General features: G+C 34.0%; 1 protein-coding gene across 4 annotated transcripts in view; it reads right to left on the bottom strand.

Moving 5' to 3' along the window:
* LOC150110555 (complexin-like) overlaps positions 1-22567 on the bottom strand; it is a 542097-nt gene that overhangs the window by 18347 nt on the left and 501183 nt on the right. For all 4 annotated transcript variants that reach the window (XM_090394731.1, XM_090394737.1, XM_090394745.1 and 1 more), the window contains 2 exons: positions 2546-2709; positions 1629-1767 (listed from right to left, as the gene is read on the bottom strand). In XM_090394731.1, the coding sequence (XP_090250857.1) occupies positions 1629-1767; positions 2546-2709 (303 nt within the window). The remainder of the gene's footprint in view (positions 1-1628; positions 1768-2545; positions 2710-22567) is intronic.

The raw sequence follows: 22567 nt of genomic DNA on the forward strand, positions 1-22567 counted from the left end.
AAGAATCTTACTAATGTAGCTAAATCTGAACTGTCTAGAAGTAGATGGTCTTCTAGACAGTTCTATCCAGAAAATCATTTAAGATTCAGGGGTCCATGTAGAATAATGAATGAATCTGAGAGAAAGATAGAAACACCGACGCATCCTAACATTATCTGAACCAACTGTCACTAATGATGTCTTACTGGAAAGATTTTGTGGACACATCCTCTATCTATATGTCTCTATTGCAGAGTTCACTATAATAACCACGCACCAGTACACAGTGGACAATGGTATGTCAATTGCGTTATTTTTATCATAGGATCGTCGCACAGATCTTGATAAGAGAGAGAGGAATCATCTGTTGGGACAGCAATGATATCTCCTAATTTGTGAAGTGTCTTTCTCGTAGTTGATCTAACTGTCACTGTTCTCTGGACGGGAATAGTTAAAGTGTTTATTACTGTATAATAATCTGCAAATGAAATCGTGATAGTTTTTGTTTTATTATTTTTCAGTTAATGGTAAGCCTCTCATCAATAATAAAACTCAACCGTTGAGTAATTGATAGCATTTCCTGTCTTCGATCTGCTTACAATATTTGCAAAGAAAAACGTAATCTTGGTTTGCAATCATACTATAACATCTTTCATTAATATACTTTTCCTGTTCGTTTACAGGCGTCACACTGCATTGAATTGTTTGCTGGTGCACCTTATTTCCTTCTACTTCTGAACTTCGTGACCTCACGTACGTGGAATGCCTGTAGAACTAAGTTGCGTTCGAATAATATTTAATGGGAAGCAAATCCTTAAACTACTGAAATCTGCTGCGTCTTTAACCTTTACTTAAACACGAGAAATAACAAATTATTCAGAACGTGCAAACCGCTATTAGTTTATTCATATGTTTTCATAACGGATTCCGTAAAACATCGAAAAAAATGAAGTAATTTCAGGACAATCATAATTTACGGCAGTTAAAAAAAGAGGAAATAGGGGGGAGAAGATGATATAAATAATGAAAACGAGCCGTAAGAAAACATTTAAGAAAATTGCTGTAATTATTCATTAAAGAGAGAGAGATAATTAAAAACAAAGCGATAAGAAATGAACATTGAGGATGAAGTAGACAAGCTAATCGAGAAAGGTAAAGAAAGCCATTGAGGAAGAGTATTAACAGCCGAGAAAAATTAAATGATACACAGAGGAGGGATGAGATGAAAATCGGGGTAGACAGCTTGAAAAAAAATAAGAAAGAATTATATAATTAACGCCTCTTTTTTTAATTGTAGGAACAATTTTCATAACAGAAAAATCTATAAATGAATCTTCTATGGCAGGAACACGTTAACAGGCAATTGTAAATAATAAAGAGACTATTTTTTTTAGACTAAAAAAATATGGCCAATAATCACAGAAGAATTCCAAATTATAATTAGAAATATTGAAAGACTGGTATGCAAAAGGAGGTGCGTTTTGATCCCTTTCATATTGGCAACAAATCTTTAATACGAATAAGGTCCATAACTTTTCAAAGTGCGATGATTTTGTTAGGCATACACCATGTGTTGCAAAAAATGATTACTCCTTATCTTGCTGTAGAAGTAGCTACAGATGACTAGACTTTACTAATAAATATCTCACTTGTGAAATCATCTTGTTCCTCAGCTTCTGCCTCCGCAGCCAGTTCAGCAGGAGTCTTTCTTTTCCGATTTAAACCTCCTCCTTCCATGTCAGCGAAAGGATCTTCGGTGACTGGCTCTTCTTTCTTTTTTATTCCATACTGAAAAGAGAGATTCAACAGATCACATTTTTCCAGTGAAAATGAAATCAGAATCTGTGTTCTGTTTAAAGCGATGATAGTATAAGATAACTAATAATTTAATCCCACAGGGAAAACTGTTCTTAACTACGCTTAAATACATTACAGGAGTAATACCTTGACGAATAAAAAAAGGAGCATAACGGTGTGAAATTTCAATTCCTTGTTCATATTAAATCAGATGAAAAGGATTTCAATTTATTCTCTTATAATTTTTATGTCAGAATAGATCAATACAATGCCAGTTATTCCTAGTGTACTGAACGAAGACATGCGTAAAGAATAAGGGTATAATTCATTTCTTTTTAAATAAACAGTAATCCAAACGTTACGATGTTTATCTAACTAGTAATCTTCTCCTGCATTTTTAAAACAGTAAAACTTAATGAACACTGTTAAACCGAGAAACAACAAATATATTGTATAAAATATGCAATCTAGGTAGATATAGTTTTCTAATGCTCTTCGAAGCCATTATAGCTTAACAATCAAAGAGTGCTAACCATTGTCAACATTAGACTCGTGGCACTATTGTTGAGGTTGTGACAGATATGGCTGTATATAGCCTAAGCATCGAAACATCTTAGAATACAAGAATTATAGTAAATGGCAGAAAGAGACCGATTCTAGCGTAATAACATAAACTGTTTATTTATAAACTGAACAATCAAATATTAAAAAGAAATCTATTTTAATTGCCTTATTGCTGATAGGAAAAATACAAGATACGAGAATTTACCTTATCTCTGATCTCCTGCCTCATCTTTTCACGTTCCTCTTCCATCTTCATGTGTTTCTCCCTCCTACGATCCTCGGCCTCTTGAAGGGCCTCCAACCTTTCCCGTTCTTCCTCATCTGCAGCTCCTTTGTCTTCGGAATCTTCACCGTCGCCTCCCATTTGACCTAAATAAGATTAAAAGGATGTTCTCACATAACAATAAATATCTAAAAACATTTCGTTGATAACAAAAAAGCTACGAGAATGGTAATTTACAATAAACATTCCTTGTTCATATGAACAGGGAATGTTTATCGTAAATAACTTTCGTTTTCTTTTAAATGCTGAATATCAAATTACTTTATACCTTTTGTGGCTTAATGGAATACACCGGTAAGATCTTATGAATAAGGTAGAGTTGAGTTATTTTTATATTCTTCGTTCTGCGTTAAAAAGTAGATGGAAATAATCATACAAATGCAAATCTAGGACAAAGTGGAATTGTAGAAACGAACATCATTCTACTTCTGCATTTTCTCTAGCGATGCTTGTACTTCTAAACAGCACTAGATGATGAAGACCTCCATATTCAGTGCATTTTGATTTCTTAATGATTTTGACGCTGCTCCACAAGGAAACTATTATTGGAAAAGGCTAATACAGTTAAATAGAATACGAGGTTGCAAGTAACTAAATTTAAGATAAATAGAATTCAACGAAAAAGAAACACAGATTTGCTTAGCTTCAGACAGTCGACTTCAGGAAGTCGAGATTAAAAATGGGAAAATATTTTTAGATAGTCAGCAGGAGAAATTACGAAAGCGCCACTGATGATATTTTTTAAAAGTGTCTTTTTGCTTTTCAGTAGCTTCAAAAGATTCTTCATTATCCTGGATATTTCGAAAATTGTCCACGAATGTTTGTGAATTAATAATCACCGATTTCTATTAAATTTATTTCTGACTGATTAGCAATTTTCTTTTACTTTGTCGATATTAAGTTTTTGTTTAAAATTATATACCACCTATTGGTAATAAACGTTTGAGTATTTGATGTAATGTGAGACGTTTATTACCTATTGGTAATAAACGTCTCACACTGTTCGCAAAATAAAGAATTTAGTTTTATAAAATTTCTGGTGATTGGAAAGTGAAGTACTCAAAGATCGTTTTCAGTATTTGTAATAAATTCGCGTCACACGAATAAACATTAATTATTAAAATTATTAAACTAAGTGGAATAAATAAGTACTTTGGTGGTTCTTCGACGGCAGCGACACTCTTAAACTGAAAAAAAAAACTGGATTCGAATATAAATTTTCCTCTGTGTAGAACAGAGGAAAATTTATATATTTATATGGTAATTTTAAAAAAACTATTTAGCCGGTTTCAGTGGGAGGCGACACAGTTTTCATCAGGGAAACGTGGATTTTTCTTTCCCTGGAAAACACACAATTCAGCAAACACACACCATTCACAAAAGGCCAGGTTATTGAAACAGGATTAATTACTAATCATGGATTTGATCATTAATTAGACGCCTATGATGCGATATTATTTAGCTAGAACAGTTTTTAGACCTAATATATTATAGAAAGTGAAATGAGATGAAATAAGTAGAACCATTTCTGTACCTTCATGCCAAGCTTTTGTTATCTGCTTGAACTAAACAGATAACAAAAGTAAAGATAACAAAAGCGTACATAATTGTATGCAAACGACGGTGTCCGTATAATAATCAAATTACTTTGTTAAGAAGTTTGCAGTCTTAGTTTTTCCAAAGTTTCACGTAACTTCTTTACAAAGGAAGCTTATCCATGAAGTCCGGTTGGTGTTACTTCAGTTTCCATAAAGTTTTAAAAGAAGATCGTTTACATTACACACTTTTATAAACTGATTAACACATGCATTTGCACAGTTCTTCAACACAATTGTGTACATTGTTCGACTGTGCCTTGTAACGAGCATTTTTTCCTGCAGAAAGAGAATATTAGTGCTATTAAAAACATAAAAGTATGCGGGGGTTTAAAACGGAAGAAAGACTTCGAACATTTGGGATTTTTCTTTAACTGAAAATAAATGCATTGAAAATTACGCTTTGAACTAAATCCGAAACTTAAGAAGCAGAACAAAAGTAATTATAATTGTTAAAGTAATTGAACCAAAGATAAGTCATCACTCGCGTCATAATATAAGTGACAATTGGGATATAATTCAGAACAAAAGTAATTGTAATTGTTAAAGTAATTGAACAAAAGATAAGTCGTCACAACAGTCATAAGATAAGTGACAATGGATATAATTCAAAACCGGTGCATTTACGTTCTGTTCTTATATCACTAAGTTTTATTTTAGATTCTTCAACTCCTTTTTGAGACATCTTGGAGATCCAAAGAATATCCTTTATGCCTAATAGGCCTATTCATCTGCTATTCGCCTCACACACGCATAAGTGGACACAGAAAGTAGTGCACCGTAAGAATGTTACATTTCGTACTCTGAGACGTAACGCCTTCTTAAGGCATTTTCTTCAAACAATCGGGAGAGAGTCATTGAACAAGACTGTTTTCTCCTTTCCCACTGGAACCTTATTAAATTCAGCTTTCCTGTTTCTTTCTTTCTTTCGTTCATCCTCTCTGTACACTTCAAATGAAATTGAAGCTGCTCAAATCCTTTGCACCTTCTTTCACCAGACTAATCCTCTTTACGCTTTTGCTTCTCTCATTTTAGCCAACCGATTGTGTACTTAGAAAGGAGAATTATTTTGCTTTAGATGGAACGGCAAATATTGTATTCCCGGAAAACATTTCTTTTTCTCCTTTTCCAAATAGATTAGTTGTGTGTGCATTATGTTCTGTGAAAACTAAGAATTCTTAGAAAACTTCGTTTTTTTTTCTAATGCGTTCGACTTCTTCGTACAAAAGTATTTCACGAGATTGAAGTGGATTCATTAAATTTAATTCTAAGCATCACGTACAGAAAACATCAAGAAGGATTGTTTCAACAGATCCGAGTAGAAATATTAGATCATATTTTAAATGTCATTAATTTCGTGGAAACAATTTCATAATGTATCTGAAATGCTTGCTTTTATTTTAGAAATCAAAGAATTCTTTTTTTTTTCTACTATTACTTCAAGGCAATTAAGACTATGAGGTAAGAAATGCATCTCTTCTTTGGGCAAATTGTATGTTTGAAGTAGTAGATGCTGGAGTCTCTAGAGGAGAGAGAGAGAAAAAAAAAACTCGAATATATCGTTTAAAGACAGGAAGCAAACTTTAATGCTTACTTTAAAAAAGTGCCTACAAAAACTGACAATTGTGCTTATCTGAGTCCTACGATGTTATTCCAACCAATTTAATCGAATTTTCCTTTTGCTTCCTTGAGTAAACTTCGGTTTAGGTTTTTCTTTTATTTTTTTTTTTGTCTTCATAGATTTTTTTTTCTTCAGAAATTTAAAGATAAACAGAGGATTGCATGACATGTCCGAAACAAAAGTTTCAGATTGTTTTCAATCTGAAAACAATCTGAAATCTGCGTTTTTTGACCGCAATTACCTCAGTATTATCTTATAAATCCTCAGCCTTTAAAAAAAAAAAAAGAAATATACTTTTTATGGAATTTTGTTTTCCTGTTATCTATCTTACATGATTTCTCTGGTCAGTCCTGCAACTAAGCCACCTTTAATTAAAGCACAGGAAGTATGACAAACACAGAAGTTTTGAAGATTTTTTATATATAACTTTGGATAAATAGAAATGATCACATTATCTTTCTATTATTGACAGAGGTATGAGAAATTGACAGCAGGTAGCTTCGCTAACAGTGTGTATTTTGAAATTAAGTGGTTTTAAACCTTGCAATAAGGTTTTTTTCATCAGCTGTAAGTTTCTGAAAGCTACAAGCATATTAGTGGATAGATTTAAGCAACAAACTTCAAGAGTAAAACTTATTCTGCATAAAAAATATGAATAAGCAGGAGTATTAAGAGATATTTACAAGTCTACCGTAAACGTAATCCTAAGAAAACTTCGCGTAAGTCTTCAAAAACCTAAGGCAAAAAAAAATTGCATCTAAAAACACTTGAAAACGGAAGATCCAAAACATCACTTTGTTAGAGTGAAAAATTCCACGAGTTAAGAACGCAATCGGTTGCCTAACACAAGAAAAAATCTAAGAAGGATTAAGCGGGAGAAAGAGTGTGAGAAGGACGAAAAATGGTCTAAACACCTTCTTCAGTAAGGCTAGATGAAGGAAGCGTATAGTGGAAGGAAGAGGGGAGAAAATAAAAGCTGAATTTAATGAGGTCTCCGGGGAACACGGAGAAACACGGCCTCATTATCTCGAGTATTTTCTCCTGCCTTGACAAAAATGCCGTAAGATGCTGAATGTCTTGAACAAAAATATAAAATCCAACTTTACTGGAAGATACATTGCTCTCTCGCAGCACGAATTAGGACGGTGAGAAGTATATGGGAAAAGTCATTTACTTTAATACATTTCTTAGTATTTTTTTCTGCTATACGAACAATAGCGGGGAAGCTGAAAAAAACTCCACTTTTTAACAAAGTTTTTTATCAAGCCCAAGAGAGTAAGGGAAGGAACTTGCATTAACATCCCTAATCATCTCATATCGATCAGATTGGAGACATCGGTTAAGAAAAGATGGAGTGGTTGGTGTGCTTCTATTAACAATACATAAACAAAACAGTCATGTGGAAATTAAACTGAACTAGTCGTCCTATAGCTATGTCGATTGGGCAAGAAAGTTACGTTCTATCAGGCTAGATAGAGCCACTTGTTATAAATGGGGGTCATATTAAATAGGGGGAAAACTTTAAGCTGGGAATCCATTTTTAAATGATAAAGCATCTTTCAGAGATTTACACAGTTAACGTTGACATAACTGGCTATAATTTACGTCCTTTCAAATTATAAATGGATAGTGGCTAGAACTAACGTAATTTATATAGTACAGGAATTTTTTGAAATGTTTATTTATAATTGCATGCATCAGCGAAGTATATACTGACCTTTGCTGAAAGACAAATATTCTTGAAATTTCCCCTCTCTCTGTCTCTCTCTCCCTTTCATATTTTAGGCCAAAAATGCCTCACGATTATTCTTCATATTTCAATATCAGCATGCAAATGAGAAAGAATCATAAATACGATGTGCACGGCCTTAGACCTCATAACGTGCTGGAAATTGACAGATTGTGACTAACCCTGTTCAACAACTTAACTCACTACAGTTCAATCTACATTCTTTTGTATAAATATGGGATAGTACTGATAGAGAATTATTTCCTTTTCTTGTCTACTATAAGAATGATTTATACCTTACATAATAAGTCTTGAAGGAGAAGCCAAGTCATGCTAATAGGCACGTACTAAAACAGAACTCACTGCTGTTGACTACGTTAAGCCTCGTTCAGGCTTACAATGGGTAAGTAGAACAAGAACGAGTTTCATGTTAAACGGGCATCTGATGGAAGTCAAATTCCCTTGATTGTTATGGACCAATCAACATAAAACGCATTCCTACCTTCCTCCGCCCTTAATAACCTAGTGGGAAAGCCTTATGGACTGTTAATATAACCAGTCTATTGATAAACAGAGTTTGCTTGTTATGAAGCGATACTGCATTGCTTTCCAGTGAACTCGTCAATCTGGTGTTTCATCATTTTAATCGACAGTACAATAATATTGTCTTCTTTTATAGTGCTATCATACATTATCATATAAATGAACTTAAACCGTTTCTGAAGTGCGTATTGCAAGTCCACTTTATGTATTGTCGTTTATAACATATATAATTGACCATGATTTTATTTCATTTGAAATGGTTCGATTTAAAGCAAACCTACCATTCCTGGCGGTAAAATTCATTAAATTCCTCTAACAAGAAATGAGCTGTTATTTGTTCAAAAATAGTTATGAAACGCACCTAATCATGTGGTGGTTTATAGTCTACGGTACAGTTTTCTATCAATATGCAGTGCACGAAATTATCTGCTTTCGAATCATCTAACAGCTCTCTTCCTAAATGTTAGTAAAAAGTCGTCGATAGATGGCATTGCATGCAATGGTGAATGCAAATTTCCCCAGAGCCAACTTAAAGTTGAAAAGTAAGTAGATTTAATTCATCTAAATTCGCGCCTTAAATTTGCATAATGGGAGTTGGAATGCGACACTGCAGTTAATGTAATCTCGAGCAGAGACTTTTGCAGGTCCTTAATTCAGGAGATCTACGGCCCTCGTAAACTTGTAGAGTTGCTTGATTCTGCTTAAATGATCAGCTCTGCTGCAGTCTTCTGTGAGATTCCGAACATTTAATCTACTTAAGTTTCTATTCAAAGTTAGTATGTAGCTTAGGAATTGGATTTTTCTGTCACATGGAAAAAGCTCCGATTTAAGATTTAAAGTTCCCCAATGTCAAACTCTTTCTACACTGATAATTGTTATTAAAAGGAAATGTAAGGACGTTTAAAGCAATAAAAAGTTACATTTTCAGAGAGGTAAGAAACGCATTTTCTTTTACAGGAAAGACCAAACATTGAAAGGTGACTTTTGCAATTCGTCTCTTCCATGTCAGTGAACACCCACCCCCCCATACATCTCTACAGATACTTCCGTTTTCAAGCTATGATTAATATTTTAAAAACTACCAACAGACAGTGATCTGCCAGGTGGAATACTACTTCCCTGACAATGATGGAATGTGTGTGCGTCTCGGGTCATGGAATAATCTTACAATAAATCTTTCACTGGAACTTCTTCAAGGATGCTTGAAAAAAAGTTTTTATGTAATCCATAATAGCATCACGACTACCAGACCTGCTGGAGTGGTATGCTGTCATAGGAATGGAGCTCCAAAATAGATGGTTTCAAATCTTGGAAAGCTTCCGATATCAAAAACAGATGGAAATATAACGAGAAGTATATATTTTGCTGTGTAAGAATTGCTAGATGTTTGAAGTCTGGTTGGCCATTGATTACTTATGATCGTTTCTCTTTTGCCATTTTTTTTCTTAATCATCACACACTGTCAAGTTTTCTTAATCGTTTACTTGCTGCTTTCAATTTATATGACTATACTATCTTTCTCATTCGATTTTTAGATTTTCGAACAAGCCTTCATTTTTATGTTGCCATTTTCGCCTTTTTCTTTTATTGATATTGCGTAAGCAATCAACGCATTCTTATCATGAAGATACAATCATTATAATCGTACAGAACCTTCTGATGTTTTTTTATCATAGTCTAAACACGTAAGTTCTGATTCTTATCATGCAGGTGATTCTCATTTGTATAATGCAGACAGTTTTCATTTCTGTCGTTTAGATTCTCCTGAAGGTACTGATTATGCAAGCTTTTCCGATTCCAATCATGCAGTTCCTTCTGAAGATTCCTGATATGTAGGTTCTTCAGAGGATTTTTGTGATGATGCGGAGTCCTGAGAATTATTGTTAAGAAGATCTGTATTCTAATGATGCAGGTCTAAGAATCAAATCTGTCAGGTCTGTTGATCAACTAAACTATTCTGATGATCTGATGATATTCTGATGATCAGCTGGTCGCTAGCTCAGTTCATCATAAGTACCTACAGGTTACCCGTTGTTTAGGTTGGAGGTAATGCTATATAACTAAATGATAGACATGAAAATACTGTATTATCTTTCTTTCATTTTCATCATCTTCTGACAGCCCGCACTATTGTATAGAGGAATATGACATTCAGCAGTCACTAATGGCTGTTTAAATACTGTTGCAGTTTATAGCAAAGATTTAATCTGATCAAAAGTTAACAATGAATTAATCCACGCGCAAATTTCATTTTACATAAATCTTCTGAGAGGCAGTGTGACTCTTCCCCTACGCTACCTTTGACAAATACATTTATCTAACTACATAAAGGCAGATTAGCTGTTACACGCCCTTGATGACTCTTTGAATAAGCTGTGCAATAACTCCAATTTGATAAGATGTATGGAAAGATAACTGTATTAATTTTGATTTATGGTTATAAATACTGCAGAGACATTGATATCAACGGGGAAGTAAACTTGCTATCCTCTTTGACCAGCTTTAGTACTTTTGATTAAGAGCATTACACCACACAAACTGCTCTTGTACCACATTCTAAATTTTTGGGGAAAGTCAAAGATTTCCACTATCAACAACGAACCTAGTAGGCTTGTGATTTATTGAATACTTGCGATGGTTAAATGCTGCTGCCACATATACAACATTTAATCATTGTTGAGAATTTAGCAGTTAGTATTCCACTTGGAAATACAGCAATAAATGTACCTTCGTCCCATTAATCTCCCAGTCATCTAGTCAGGTGTCTTCCCCATCATACGAAGATTAATGCGAAGTCACCAGTCACAGTTTATATTAATCAAAACACGGTAATGAGTCAGACTGTCTCCAATAAAGGCCAACCTTTGTCGCAGTCTAAATATTGCGGTAAAATGCAGACAACCAGTGCAAATGTGCCGTATAAGCTAATCTTCTGGAGTGGTTAGTACTTTCAGTTACACATAATGACCTTATTATTAGGAGCGAAATTACAAAGAAATGCCAAGTTTTAAGATGCTAATTGGTGTCTGCAGTTACTAACCTTTCACGTATTTGGAGAAATGCAATGCCCAGTGTAATCCTCCCCATGGATTTAAACGAAGCAGAACAATCCGTGCGATATTTTAGCTCGTGTCTTATATTAGACTTTAATTCTTGCTAACCACGTATGTCTTTAAGGTCCAGTGACGATAACTAATAGCTTCATTTTCGAGCGTGACGGACCAACTCATAGCTTTTCTCTCCATAGGCATATTAATCAGGAGCCATTTATTTATATTTCTTAAGCAAATTGCTGTGTATGTGCGTGCGTGTGTCAGTAGTTGCGATATTACGTTGGAAATCGGAGCGTATCGCTGGGTGAGATGTCCAAGACTTGAAGTCTTAATTATAGATTAGTTATTACACCTAAGTTTGTTGCTTTAAAAGACGTCGCTTGTGGCGTTGTGAACTAAGCATGCGATATTAAGTTTATTTCTATGCACAAAATTTTGTAATGTCACGCGAATAAGGAAAATCAAAGGAATACTGCTGTTTTCACTCGCTCGTGATATGTATTTAGTTGAGGATCAGGAATCTGAATCTTAACTTGGTCTTAGTGTCATGGTCCGCGTAGAAATACAACAGGTAGATTTAGAGTCAGTCTTGTATTTTACATAAATATTTCTTGTCTTGGACCAGTTCGAATTGCAAACTTCACCCATCAGGAAATTCATAAAATAGGCAGCAAACAAACCGGTTATACAGAATTTCTAAGTACAGATTTTATTTATTTATTTATTTTTGAATCGATATATGAAGTGTAGTCCTTATTTGTATGCTCGTTTCTCCTCCATGACTAAAGTAGTAAAAACGATTGCATACCGTCGAAATTCAACCTATGGTCCGCTAACGATTTTAATCCAGACTGAGAGAATATCAAGAGATTGGTTTTAAAACAGCTATACAAAGTCCCCCACCACACACTTTCATTGTCACGAAACTGTGTACAACTGTACGCATTTGCCAGCCAGTTACCGAATTGTTTAATACTTTTGTTGTAGTTTTAATTTCCATATAACTATTGTCACATATTTGGGATCAACCTTTTTTCTCACATGATGCTACACAAGCCGAAATGCTAAAAAAAGATATCAGACGATCATGTTCTTTGTTTATTTATTGGGAACTTCTGTTTTATCCTTGGAAAGTCAATATAAAACACGCTACTAATACACATTCTCAATAATACAATTGCCATGTCTGTCGTTGGTATGGAAAGAGCCTGCATAGCTCAGGCGATGCCATGTGATTGAAAAGACATGGGTTCAAATCCTGTCTAAGGCACGAAGAACTTTTATTAGAGCTTTTCAAATAAAGGTAGAAACGGCTTTTTTCCCTTCAGGATACTCCAGTTTTTCATCCTAGAAAACAAGAAAACCAGGAAAAAAAAACTTCCAACAGGCAAAAGAACACACGCAATTTACAGACATAGCAGACAGGATTAATCATCTTATCATAAGCAATTTTTAAGTACTTGGCTGTGACAGGCCATCAAACCTAACATGAAAAAGGAAAGATGAAGTATTTAATTTGCGACAGTATTAAGTAGTTACCACTCATTTAAATTTTGACATCGTTGAAGAATAATATTTCAACGAATAATATTTATTTTTTATGATATTTTGTGCATTCGATTACGATTTTATTTCGACATCGTCTCCTTTTTAACCCAGTTTCGTATATGAACTGTGATCACGTTTATGAGTAATGAGACCTCCCGTTACCCATGCCCGAATTGATTGAACAGCACTGATTTAAAAATCGTTCGTAATTGCGCAAACAACGAACCCTGATGATTATATTGTGCTGTTGTAAATTCTCTTAGAGAATTGAATTAATACCGAAGACGACCGTAAGATAGCAGATACCGTAATTCTGAAGACTTGCGAGGTAAAACGGCGGGCGCGTATTTTTTAAAATTAGAATAACTCTATAAAAATAAGTGAGTTGTCATAATAAAGTACTGTCATTTCTTCTCTCTCTCTCTCTCTCTCTCTCTCTCTCTCTCAGCGGTTCCCTTCTTTTTTCGTATTGTTTTGTATTCTTGCTCACACAGAGAAATTCGCTGCGTTTCTACAACTGTTTAAATCGAAATTTATCATATTTTATTGCTTTCCAAATAGAGGAGATTATTTGCGAAATTAAGCAAAGGAAACAATTGCTAGCTAAGGGAAATCAAAGTTTAGCAAAGAACAGCTGGCACTCAAGATAGAAAATTACACAAGAGCACAAAGAAAGGAAATTTCACTTCTGTTACCAAGGCAACAGCAGTTTACTTTTTTTTTGTTTATGGTAATTCTGAACACGAAAGATTGTTGAACTTGTATTGTTTCAGATTGATTGAAAGCAAAGCAGTAAAGAGAAGAGAAAACTTATTAACATTTTGAATAACAACATTGTTGTGTAATCAGTAGCGCGCAGAGAGTAGTAGAGAGAAGCGTTATTTTAGGGATCCCTGGAAACAAACCTGATAACTCAGGTGTTGATTATAAAGCATTATTTCTAATAAAGATTTAAAGAAAGCTAAGAACTATGAAATCAAAACGTTTATTGAATCCAGCCACGTTTGCGATTGGTAATTTTCATCTTAAAAAAAGAAACACATTTTGTATTTTGGAAAGTATTGGAGCTTTAAAACACTAAGATGGTGACTGAAAGAAAAAATAAATAAACGAATAGAAAATATCTCATTTGTATAGTGATATTAAAAGCAGGGTTAAAACTGAAATGGTACTCTTTACTGAAGATGTCAAATGTCAACAGGAAATGATTCTTTGCTACATCCAGGTGTGGTTACGAGATGTACTTTTACTTAATTTATTGTATTTGTCAGATTGCTACAAATAATGCATTGTTGGTTACAGACATGACATTATTTTCAAAAGGCAAGCAAATTCCAGAAATCCAATGTCTTGCTTCTTAGCCTCCTTTCACGTGATTGGTTTGTTCAACCAGCTAATCGATTTTAATTAAATTTAGGTATAAGAGGTTCACATTAAAATTCATAAATAAATTAAGGAAATTAGATTTTATGTCTTCTCAATCAATTTTAGGTTTAAAGTCAAAACTCAGGGAGCTACAAAAATTCTTATTCTTATGTTGGAACCTTTGTTTATTATTATTTTTTTTATTATCATCTATTACCAATAGGAACAAGTTACCTCCAAGTTTCCTGTTTCTTTATAAACTCTAAGAATAATAAATCAAAATGCGGGGTCTAAAACCACAAATATTACTACAAACAGGCTTCCAGAGGGATACATTTTAAAATGTCATATGTTTCTTTACAACAATCTTTTACGTGTTAGAGTTTCTTATATGACTCACGTATAATCGAACACAAATAGAGCGCATTCCAAGGGACATCTGATGATGATGTTATCCGGTATTGTTAGAATTTCAAATACTGTAACAGAGACAACCTTATATTAGGTCACGTAGCCATAGATACAGCGCAAATGTAATGACACGTAAAGTACATTGTCCATTTGTATTGACCCAGCACGTGAATAACATCAACAATAGTCATAAAGTGTGTTGTAGTGAAGTCTGCATTGCCGGTTAGTTACCTAGGAGACGGCTGTTGGTACTACTTATGGTGATTGCTAGAATCGTAGGGTTATAAAGCAAAGAGGTCAGAGAGATAAGATACCGCTGGACAGACATTGCATGGTGATTTATTTGAACTATTTAGTGGACTGAATTCTCATTTGATCAAGTATGGGCGAAAGATTTTTATTGTTTTGTTTCTCGTAGTCGTGGTTGGTTGGTTGGTTGGCTGCTGATCTTATCAAATTTTCAGGACGGCCCTTCAGAAATAGATGTAAAACAGGAAACTGGAAATACGTTGTATTGTGGAACTACATCAATAGGAACTGCACTTTTAAAAGAAGATTCTGTTATATGATGTTCACAGCACAGATAAAACCAAAGAAAAAAGCTACAACAAAAGAGAAAATGTAAATATTTATTTTACATATATAGTTTAGATTTACTTTTCCTTCCTTCGTAAAATACAAATTTCTTACGACTGTTCTTCTTTCCCCATTGTATAATAACCAATCAAGGGATGCTTACAAGTTGCTCACGGCATGTTTTAGGAATGCGCAGATTGACATCCACGATGTTCTGAACCCACTGCATGTGGTCCCGAATGGTTACACATGATTCCACTTCGCTTTCCATATTCTTAATATCGTGAAATCTGAGAATCGATATTTATGCTACATATGGCATTAATAGAAAGTACTGAAATGATTTAAATAAATATCATCTGCGTAATTCTACACCTAGATAGAAACGGAAGTTGAGTGATAGATTATTATTATACTTCCTTCGTTAAAATTTTCTCCGCTATCCTTTTTTATTTTTATCATACCATATTTATTATAGAAGCGTTGATTGTATAGCCTCATGCTCGGGATAATTCCCATGACTGTAAGCAAACAGAAGAAGGCCTTACAAGTTCATTCTGGTCATTAACTGGACGAAACTTTTTTCGGTAGATTCCAGTTGCTCAATCTCTTACACAAGTAACAGGTTTTTTTGTTTTTCTTTTCGACTCACACATTTAGCTTTTGAGCCCACAATACAGAAAAATTCGGCAGTAGGATACATAGGGCTTGGATTAGGGATATCCCCTTTATTGTGGTATAATCCAAACTCAAGCCTCGGTATCAATGATGCCCGTTGGATGGAAAGACCTAGGTTCAAATCCTGTCTAAGATGCGAAGAAAGCTTATAAAGCATTTTCATCTGAAAGTGAGTTAGTTAGTCCACATAGTCGATATAAAGAATTTTATTCTTAAAACCTTGGATTTTTGCATCCTCCAAAAGAAGCTAACGCCGGTTTGCCTCTTTTGGAGGATTTTCATAGCCCTAGTTACTTCGGCCGTAATCCGAAACAATCCAAATCGCAGAAATCCAGTGAACTGTAGTGATGATGATGAAAGGCGATTATTAGATTTCCAAAAAAGTTAGGATTTTGCAGTCTACTGCTTTAGGGAAGGAAATGCAGTAGAAGATTTATATGTCTGTCATTAGAAGATTTATTTATGTTTTATGTTTTATCAAAGAATACAAAATGAGTTAAGTTTCATAGACAGTGAGCAGTTATATTGAATTATCGGATTTATTAGCAAAGGTATACAAAACGGAAACGTTCTTTGTAATTCACAACTCCTGAATAATACGACAACAGTTAGTCTGAAGCTAAGGCAATGTACAGTACTCAAAAAGTGCTATTGAGATATTAAGCTGTATTACCCTTGGTCATGACAATCACCAAGATTATAAAGTATACAAATTAAATGGGTTTATAATTAGTAGATAAATGATAACTTTAATTATACGAAAAATACAGTTAAAATAAAAAAATAGATTTATTTCATTACTATAATAATGTTTATTTATTTCAAGAAATGAAGAACGGTTTGCCTTTTGGCATTTTTGGTTACTCAATCAGTAGGGTGAGAAGTTAGTTTTATATCATAAATAGTTTATTTTTTGTAAAGAAAATGACATGAATAAATTTTATTTTCAGCCTTCAAGATTATGCTTTCTTTTTCCTGAGATGTCAGCAATCATCATGGTGCTGACTCTGTAAATACTGTACAAGATCCGATCGAGTGCTAGCGAGGAACTGTAAAAATCAAAATTTGTGGTATTTAAGTTTCGGATTAATTTTTCTTCAAAATGGACTTTTACTGCAGCCTATTTAGTTTTATTTAACTTCAGATTATCTTAGGTAGGAGAGAAAAAAATTATTTCACATCTGAATCGAGTTCGATGACTTGAGGTTATTGCAGTAGCAAATACTATTTGACAAAAATCTGCAGCATAAGTTGAAGTGAATGTGAAAATTCATCTGCGTGTCCACATTTAGCTTGGCGTACATCAAAAGAAGATATAATATGTTAAGATTTCAAGAACAGTCAATATATTTTCGTTTCTCATTGAATTACGAAGGCAGTAACACACCTGGATGTTCGCCAGTTTCAAATTATATGCACACAGCTTTAAAACACACCTTGAAAACTCTTGTATAGTAGCATTACACATCAGTTTGCATTCATTTAGTCGTTTTGAATACTTCTTAAGGATTTTAGAAGTCTCACTACACACGCACGTTGCGGATTCTTAGATGTCACGAAATATCATGTCTGGTAAAAAAAAAAAATAATGATGATCAGAAACGACAGATGCGATACTAACCAGATGTGACCTTTTCTATATAAATTCAGACACGCATTGCAAGTATTATTCACGAAGTTAACAATTCACTTTCTATACTTTTCAATCAGAATTTATGTGTACTATGTACTATTCCGAAATTCTACTATTCTGAACAATGTGTGTGTGTGTGTGTGTGTTCCAAATTTAATTTATAAACACCTCTGAAATTTAACTTTACGAACCATTTATCATTGTCTTCTTTGCATAAGTTCGTTGGATCCATTTGCATCTAGAAAGTACCTCTAACGATTTTCGACAGAAGATAAGGTAGCTGGTCTCATATGGAAATGACAGAGACGTTTCATTTCCTCCTCCAAACTCTGGATTTTTTTTTCACAGAAAAGGTCGGAGAATACATGCAGTTAATGGACATAATTATATGCAGTGAAGTACTGTGTCCCTGTTGTAGAGCACCTGACGTTCGTACGTTTGAAAGAAATCACATATACACGATTTCCACAGGATCATCATCGTAATCATAACCCATCTTTGATTGTAAAATACAGTCATACTTGTTCGCGAGTGAATACTGCCGATGATGATGATATGTTATTTTCCTTGGTCGGAGTCGGAGAGAGAAGTCCTCTTCATCTTCAGTTGGAAAGATTTCGCGATATTTTAATAGAAGTTTCATTTAGAACTAAATTAAAAACATGAAGATGCTGAAAGCATTCCGGATAACCTTTAATAAACCGAATGATGAAGATGTTTTTATTTCTTAGGGGAATGCTGAGTTAAGCATTTACAGCCTTGAAATAGTTGAAAAAAATCAACTGCTTCGGCTGCGTGTATAAATAAGTTGTAGACGGCTCACCGAAGAAAGAACAAAGAAACAATTTCCATGTATTTAAGACCCGGTAAACTGGATTTCGCAATGGAATGTGTGCACTTTCAGACTTCTAAAGATGGTCACTTAACTACAATTTACAAGAACTCTTGGAAGTTTTCAAGAAACACTTACACACTCACAAAGGACACCATCCAAATTGTAGCAGTCGGCAAATCGTTTTTATTCTCAAACCATTTCGAGTACTTCACTTTCTTTTACTTTCCGAAAATGTGTGCTTATGTCACAAAATGAAGAACTAAGAGAACTGCGAAGTCGCTGTATTAGTGGACTTCAAATGTAATGCGGAAAATGACCGTAGGAGATTTATTGTAGAAATGCGATATTATCATGCTCTACTTCCTGTGGAAATTGTTTCGAGTCTTTTTTTTTATTCTATTAGTTATCGAAGATTTTTTTAAAGAGCCACCGCTCACTTAATTAGAAATCGGAACTGCCATAAGGATTATGAGATTATCATTTGACTTAAGAGTCCACTCCTGAGATGTGCTAGAGACAGTGACAAGTGAGAACGAATCAGTCAATGGTTGCAGACTTTGCTCTTTTATTCCTTCACAAGTGGATGCTTTTCTAGGTCCTCCAAGCCAAGTTTTAGCGAAGGCGTATTGCACATTTCCACTAGGTGGGCGTCACTTGCTCATGCACCCTTAATTTAATTATAGTTACCGGAGTTAAGCACTTACAGTTTAATTTAGTCAGCGATTTAAAGAGTTTTTTTTTTTCCTCCTGCAGAAAAAGAAATATTTTCTCCTTGCAAAAATCAAGACACCGTTAATAATATGCTGTAGAATCAGATTTTTATTCGGATGGGTTAAGACAATGAAAGACTCGCTTTCAGTGAATGGATATAGGGAAAGGATTATTAGAAGCGACAACTTCGTACGCTACTTATCAAGGTATGATTTACTCTTTTGTTTGAAAATTCCTGCATCTTTGTACGTTAATACAAAAGATTCAATGCCAAAAGCTTTTTCAGAAAAGTAATGGGTTTTCTCGAAGGTGAACTGTAAACAACGAACACTAATTTTATAATCAGAAGAAACAGAAACAATATTGAAAAGTGTGAAGAGACCTGAAGGTATTTGGATAAGTTTAACATTTACTAGAAAGGAAAAAAAATGCAAATTACTGCCTGTAAACAATTTAATGCCTTTCTTTCTTTCTAAAGATATTAATTATGAGAAACCCCCGAAGTGATCATTAGTTGTATTGTTAATAAACATTCTTTTGCGGGTGATGGAAAGACAGGAAGTAAAAGCAAAATTAGGAAAGGTTTTTGTGAAGTCAGTTAACTGTGCATCATTAATACACTAGAGACATAAACAATTAGCAAGCATGAGAGCAATTAATTTTCTCGAGAACTTTGAGACAGAATAAGTCTTTTCAACAACATCACCACAAAAGAGGTAAAATAGAACGTTTTTTGAATAAATATTTAAACAAAAAAACCAACAGGTATGCCGCATGACATGACTGGAGGGATTTGGGAGTAGCGTTATTGTTTTAAAAAGCACAAGTAAAATTTGGAATTCTATTATGGTATTTCTCACGTATGCATTTTATAATACTGAAATTACAAACAAAAATGCGTATTGGATCTGGTCTTTTAGTGCTTAAAGTACAGATCCGAAAACCCTCTATGCCATTGAAAACGTTTATGCTAAAAATTATCATTTGAAAGCTACTAATTCTTTTGTTTTCTTCAATATAAAGGACGATGATTTAAATGTATATTCAAAGTTTATTCAAAATGGGTATTAGATGTCTGTTCTTTGGTTGCGAGCGTGGATAGCATATTGTGGACCTGAACTGAACCCAAACATGAAAAAAATTTCATGTTTGGTCTCTGGAGCAGGGGAACAGGATTATCCTTTGTTTATCTAGGCACTAAATGTGGCATGGGCATTGATTTCCAGTTATTTATGAAATTGATAATATTAAGATTGTTATAACAGACAGCTCTAATTTGAAAAGAAAATTTAAATTCTTCAACCTCCATAAGCAACGGATTGAGAAGATACTTACCCTAGGATAGTAATGCGAAATAAGAATGTTCTAAATCCAAATGTCTCAAAAGGTAGATTTTAAAAGCATTCCTAAGTGGTGGTGTGAATACCTTTAAAAAGTTCCTGAGGATACTTTAGAAAATTTACTTAATGGCGAACTTAATGTTCGCCATAACAGTCTATTGCAGAGATTCCCAAATTTTTTTGCCTTCACGCCTCCCTTTAGTGTAATCTTAATATACACACCTCCTCTAAAATCCAAACATTAAAATGAACACAAATATACAATGAAAACAATACAATTGATTTTATTTTTTAATTGAAGATATAAAAAATAAAAATATAAAAAATATAAAAAATAAAAATTTTATAATTGTTTAGGATAAATAATTATTTATCCTAAACAATTATAAAATAATTATATAATTCTTCATAACCGATTTAATGAGATGTATGTTGCTGCTTTCAATCAGTTAGGACAGAAAATCGAGGAACAGCCTTTGACAGTGCTAGCCGAATATCATGCCTGGTGTTCAATCGATTTCTAAACTTTACAGTGATGAATGTTGGAAATCCAGATTCGCATATAGCTCGGTTGTAGCAAATGGAATTAAGGCTAAAAGAGCATTACTTGCAAAACTGGTTATGCAGCCATTTGGGAACACCAGAATTCATCAAGATTTTGATTTTGATAAAATTCATCAAAACTTTGAATTTGATAAAATTCATCAATATTTTGCCTTAGTAAAGATTTGCTCTGTATTTGTTGAGAACATCCTTGATCTTATCAGCATCATTCATCAAATCCAAATTGATTTGATTTCTAGGTATAAAGCTTCGACAAACTGGCCTTAAGAGAAAGTAATGTTTGTACCTCCTCCGCCACCATGTTACTCACTTGAAACTGGTATTTTGGGAAAGGTGGATTTAATATAACAATGTACAACTAAGAGGTTCACATCTCCTAACCTCTCCAAGGGAGGTGCACCTCACAATTTGGGAACTCCGGATCTACTATTTTAGTGAAATCAGTCTATAAATCACTAACGTTAACCTTCAGTTTATTAGTGAGAAGAATAGCTTATGTATTTCATTTTTGCATGTTAAAGATTATCACAAAGCCATATACATAAAAACTGACGAAACTGAAATTCATACTGATCTGCAGTTCTCAGATTTCTCAATCGGAAGAAATACCATGTTCGAAACTGAGATAGAAGTTTGAATTCCATATTGAAGTAGGGGATTTATAAAGGGTTCTCAATCCCTTTATTCCATGCTTCATCAAAATCAGGATGACAAGGATTTTCCTTCCTAGATAATAGGGTTGTCTATCCAAAAAATAGACAGCAATCAAGGAACACTTGCCTCATAGATTTAGCTCCGTCTGTGAAAGTCTAAATGCAACTATCATGATTATACAGTATATGCCTAGTTCGAATTAATTGGATGAGCTGACGAAAGCTTCCGAGAAAATTGAAGGCATTTGTTTCCTATTTGATCATCGTAGTATCGCTAAGTAAATATTTTATTTACTGAGCCTGAAATAAACCGTTTAATTTAAATATTGTGTTTTCCTCTAAATGGATTAAGATATCGCACAGGCAGTCACTACCACACGCTGTTGGCAGGCTACGTTATAGCCGATAGCTGACATTAAGATGATTATTTATTTATTTTTGTAATGAAATGTGCGAGAAAACAACACCAACATTGAATTGAGAATACAGTTTAACATCACAGTCACTGCTATCAGTGGTTGCTATTTCAAAGTTATACTGTGTATACACACAAAGCAGAAAAATCAAATCTTTCACGATCCTGTAAGAATGCAACGCCAACACGTAGCATTCGGTTCGGAGAATTTGCAGCTTAGACGTAGAATGACATTGGCATAATGCAATTTACTTTCTAAAAGCTAAAATTATTTATCTTGGAGATTTTCAAGGATGGGAAAGTCATTGTGGCTAAGAAAGCAATGTAGTGAAGTGACGATTCTGCAAAATATTGTACAAGGGGCCTCCTGGAAGCTGCACTCTTTACCGGCATAGTTCTTCTCCTAAGTGCGTGCACTCTGTGCCACTCCTAACGACTACCGTAAACATTGGTCATGGATCCTAAGAACAGGATATAAAACTGCTAGTGATGATATCCCAAGAAATTCAGTTCAATGGTGGAGGGAATTGGAGAAAAGAGAATGCAATGCATTTGATCGCATACAACAAAGAATAATAAACCAGCTTTAAAATCATCTGGGACATATTTCTGTGTGAAAATTTGTATTATTTTAATAAATTGAAAATTTTCTATTTGCTATACAAATCTCTTTC

The sequence above is a fragment of the Typopeltis vanoorti genome, chromosome 1 (genome assembly GCF_054136105.1).
Source record: "Typopeltis vanoorti isolate ZY-2024b chromosome 1, IOZ_Tvanoo_1.0, whole genome shotgun sequence".
NCBI lineage: Eukaryota > Metazoa > Arthropoda > Arachnida > Uropygi > Thelyphonidae > Typopeltis > Typopeltis vanoorti.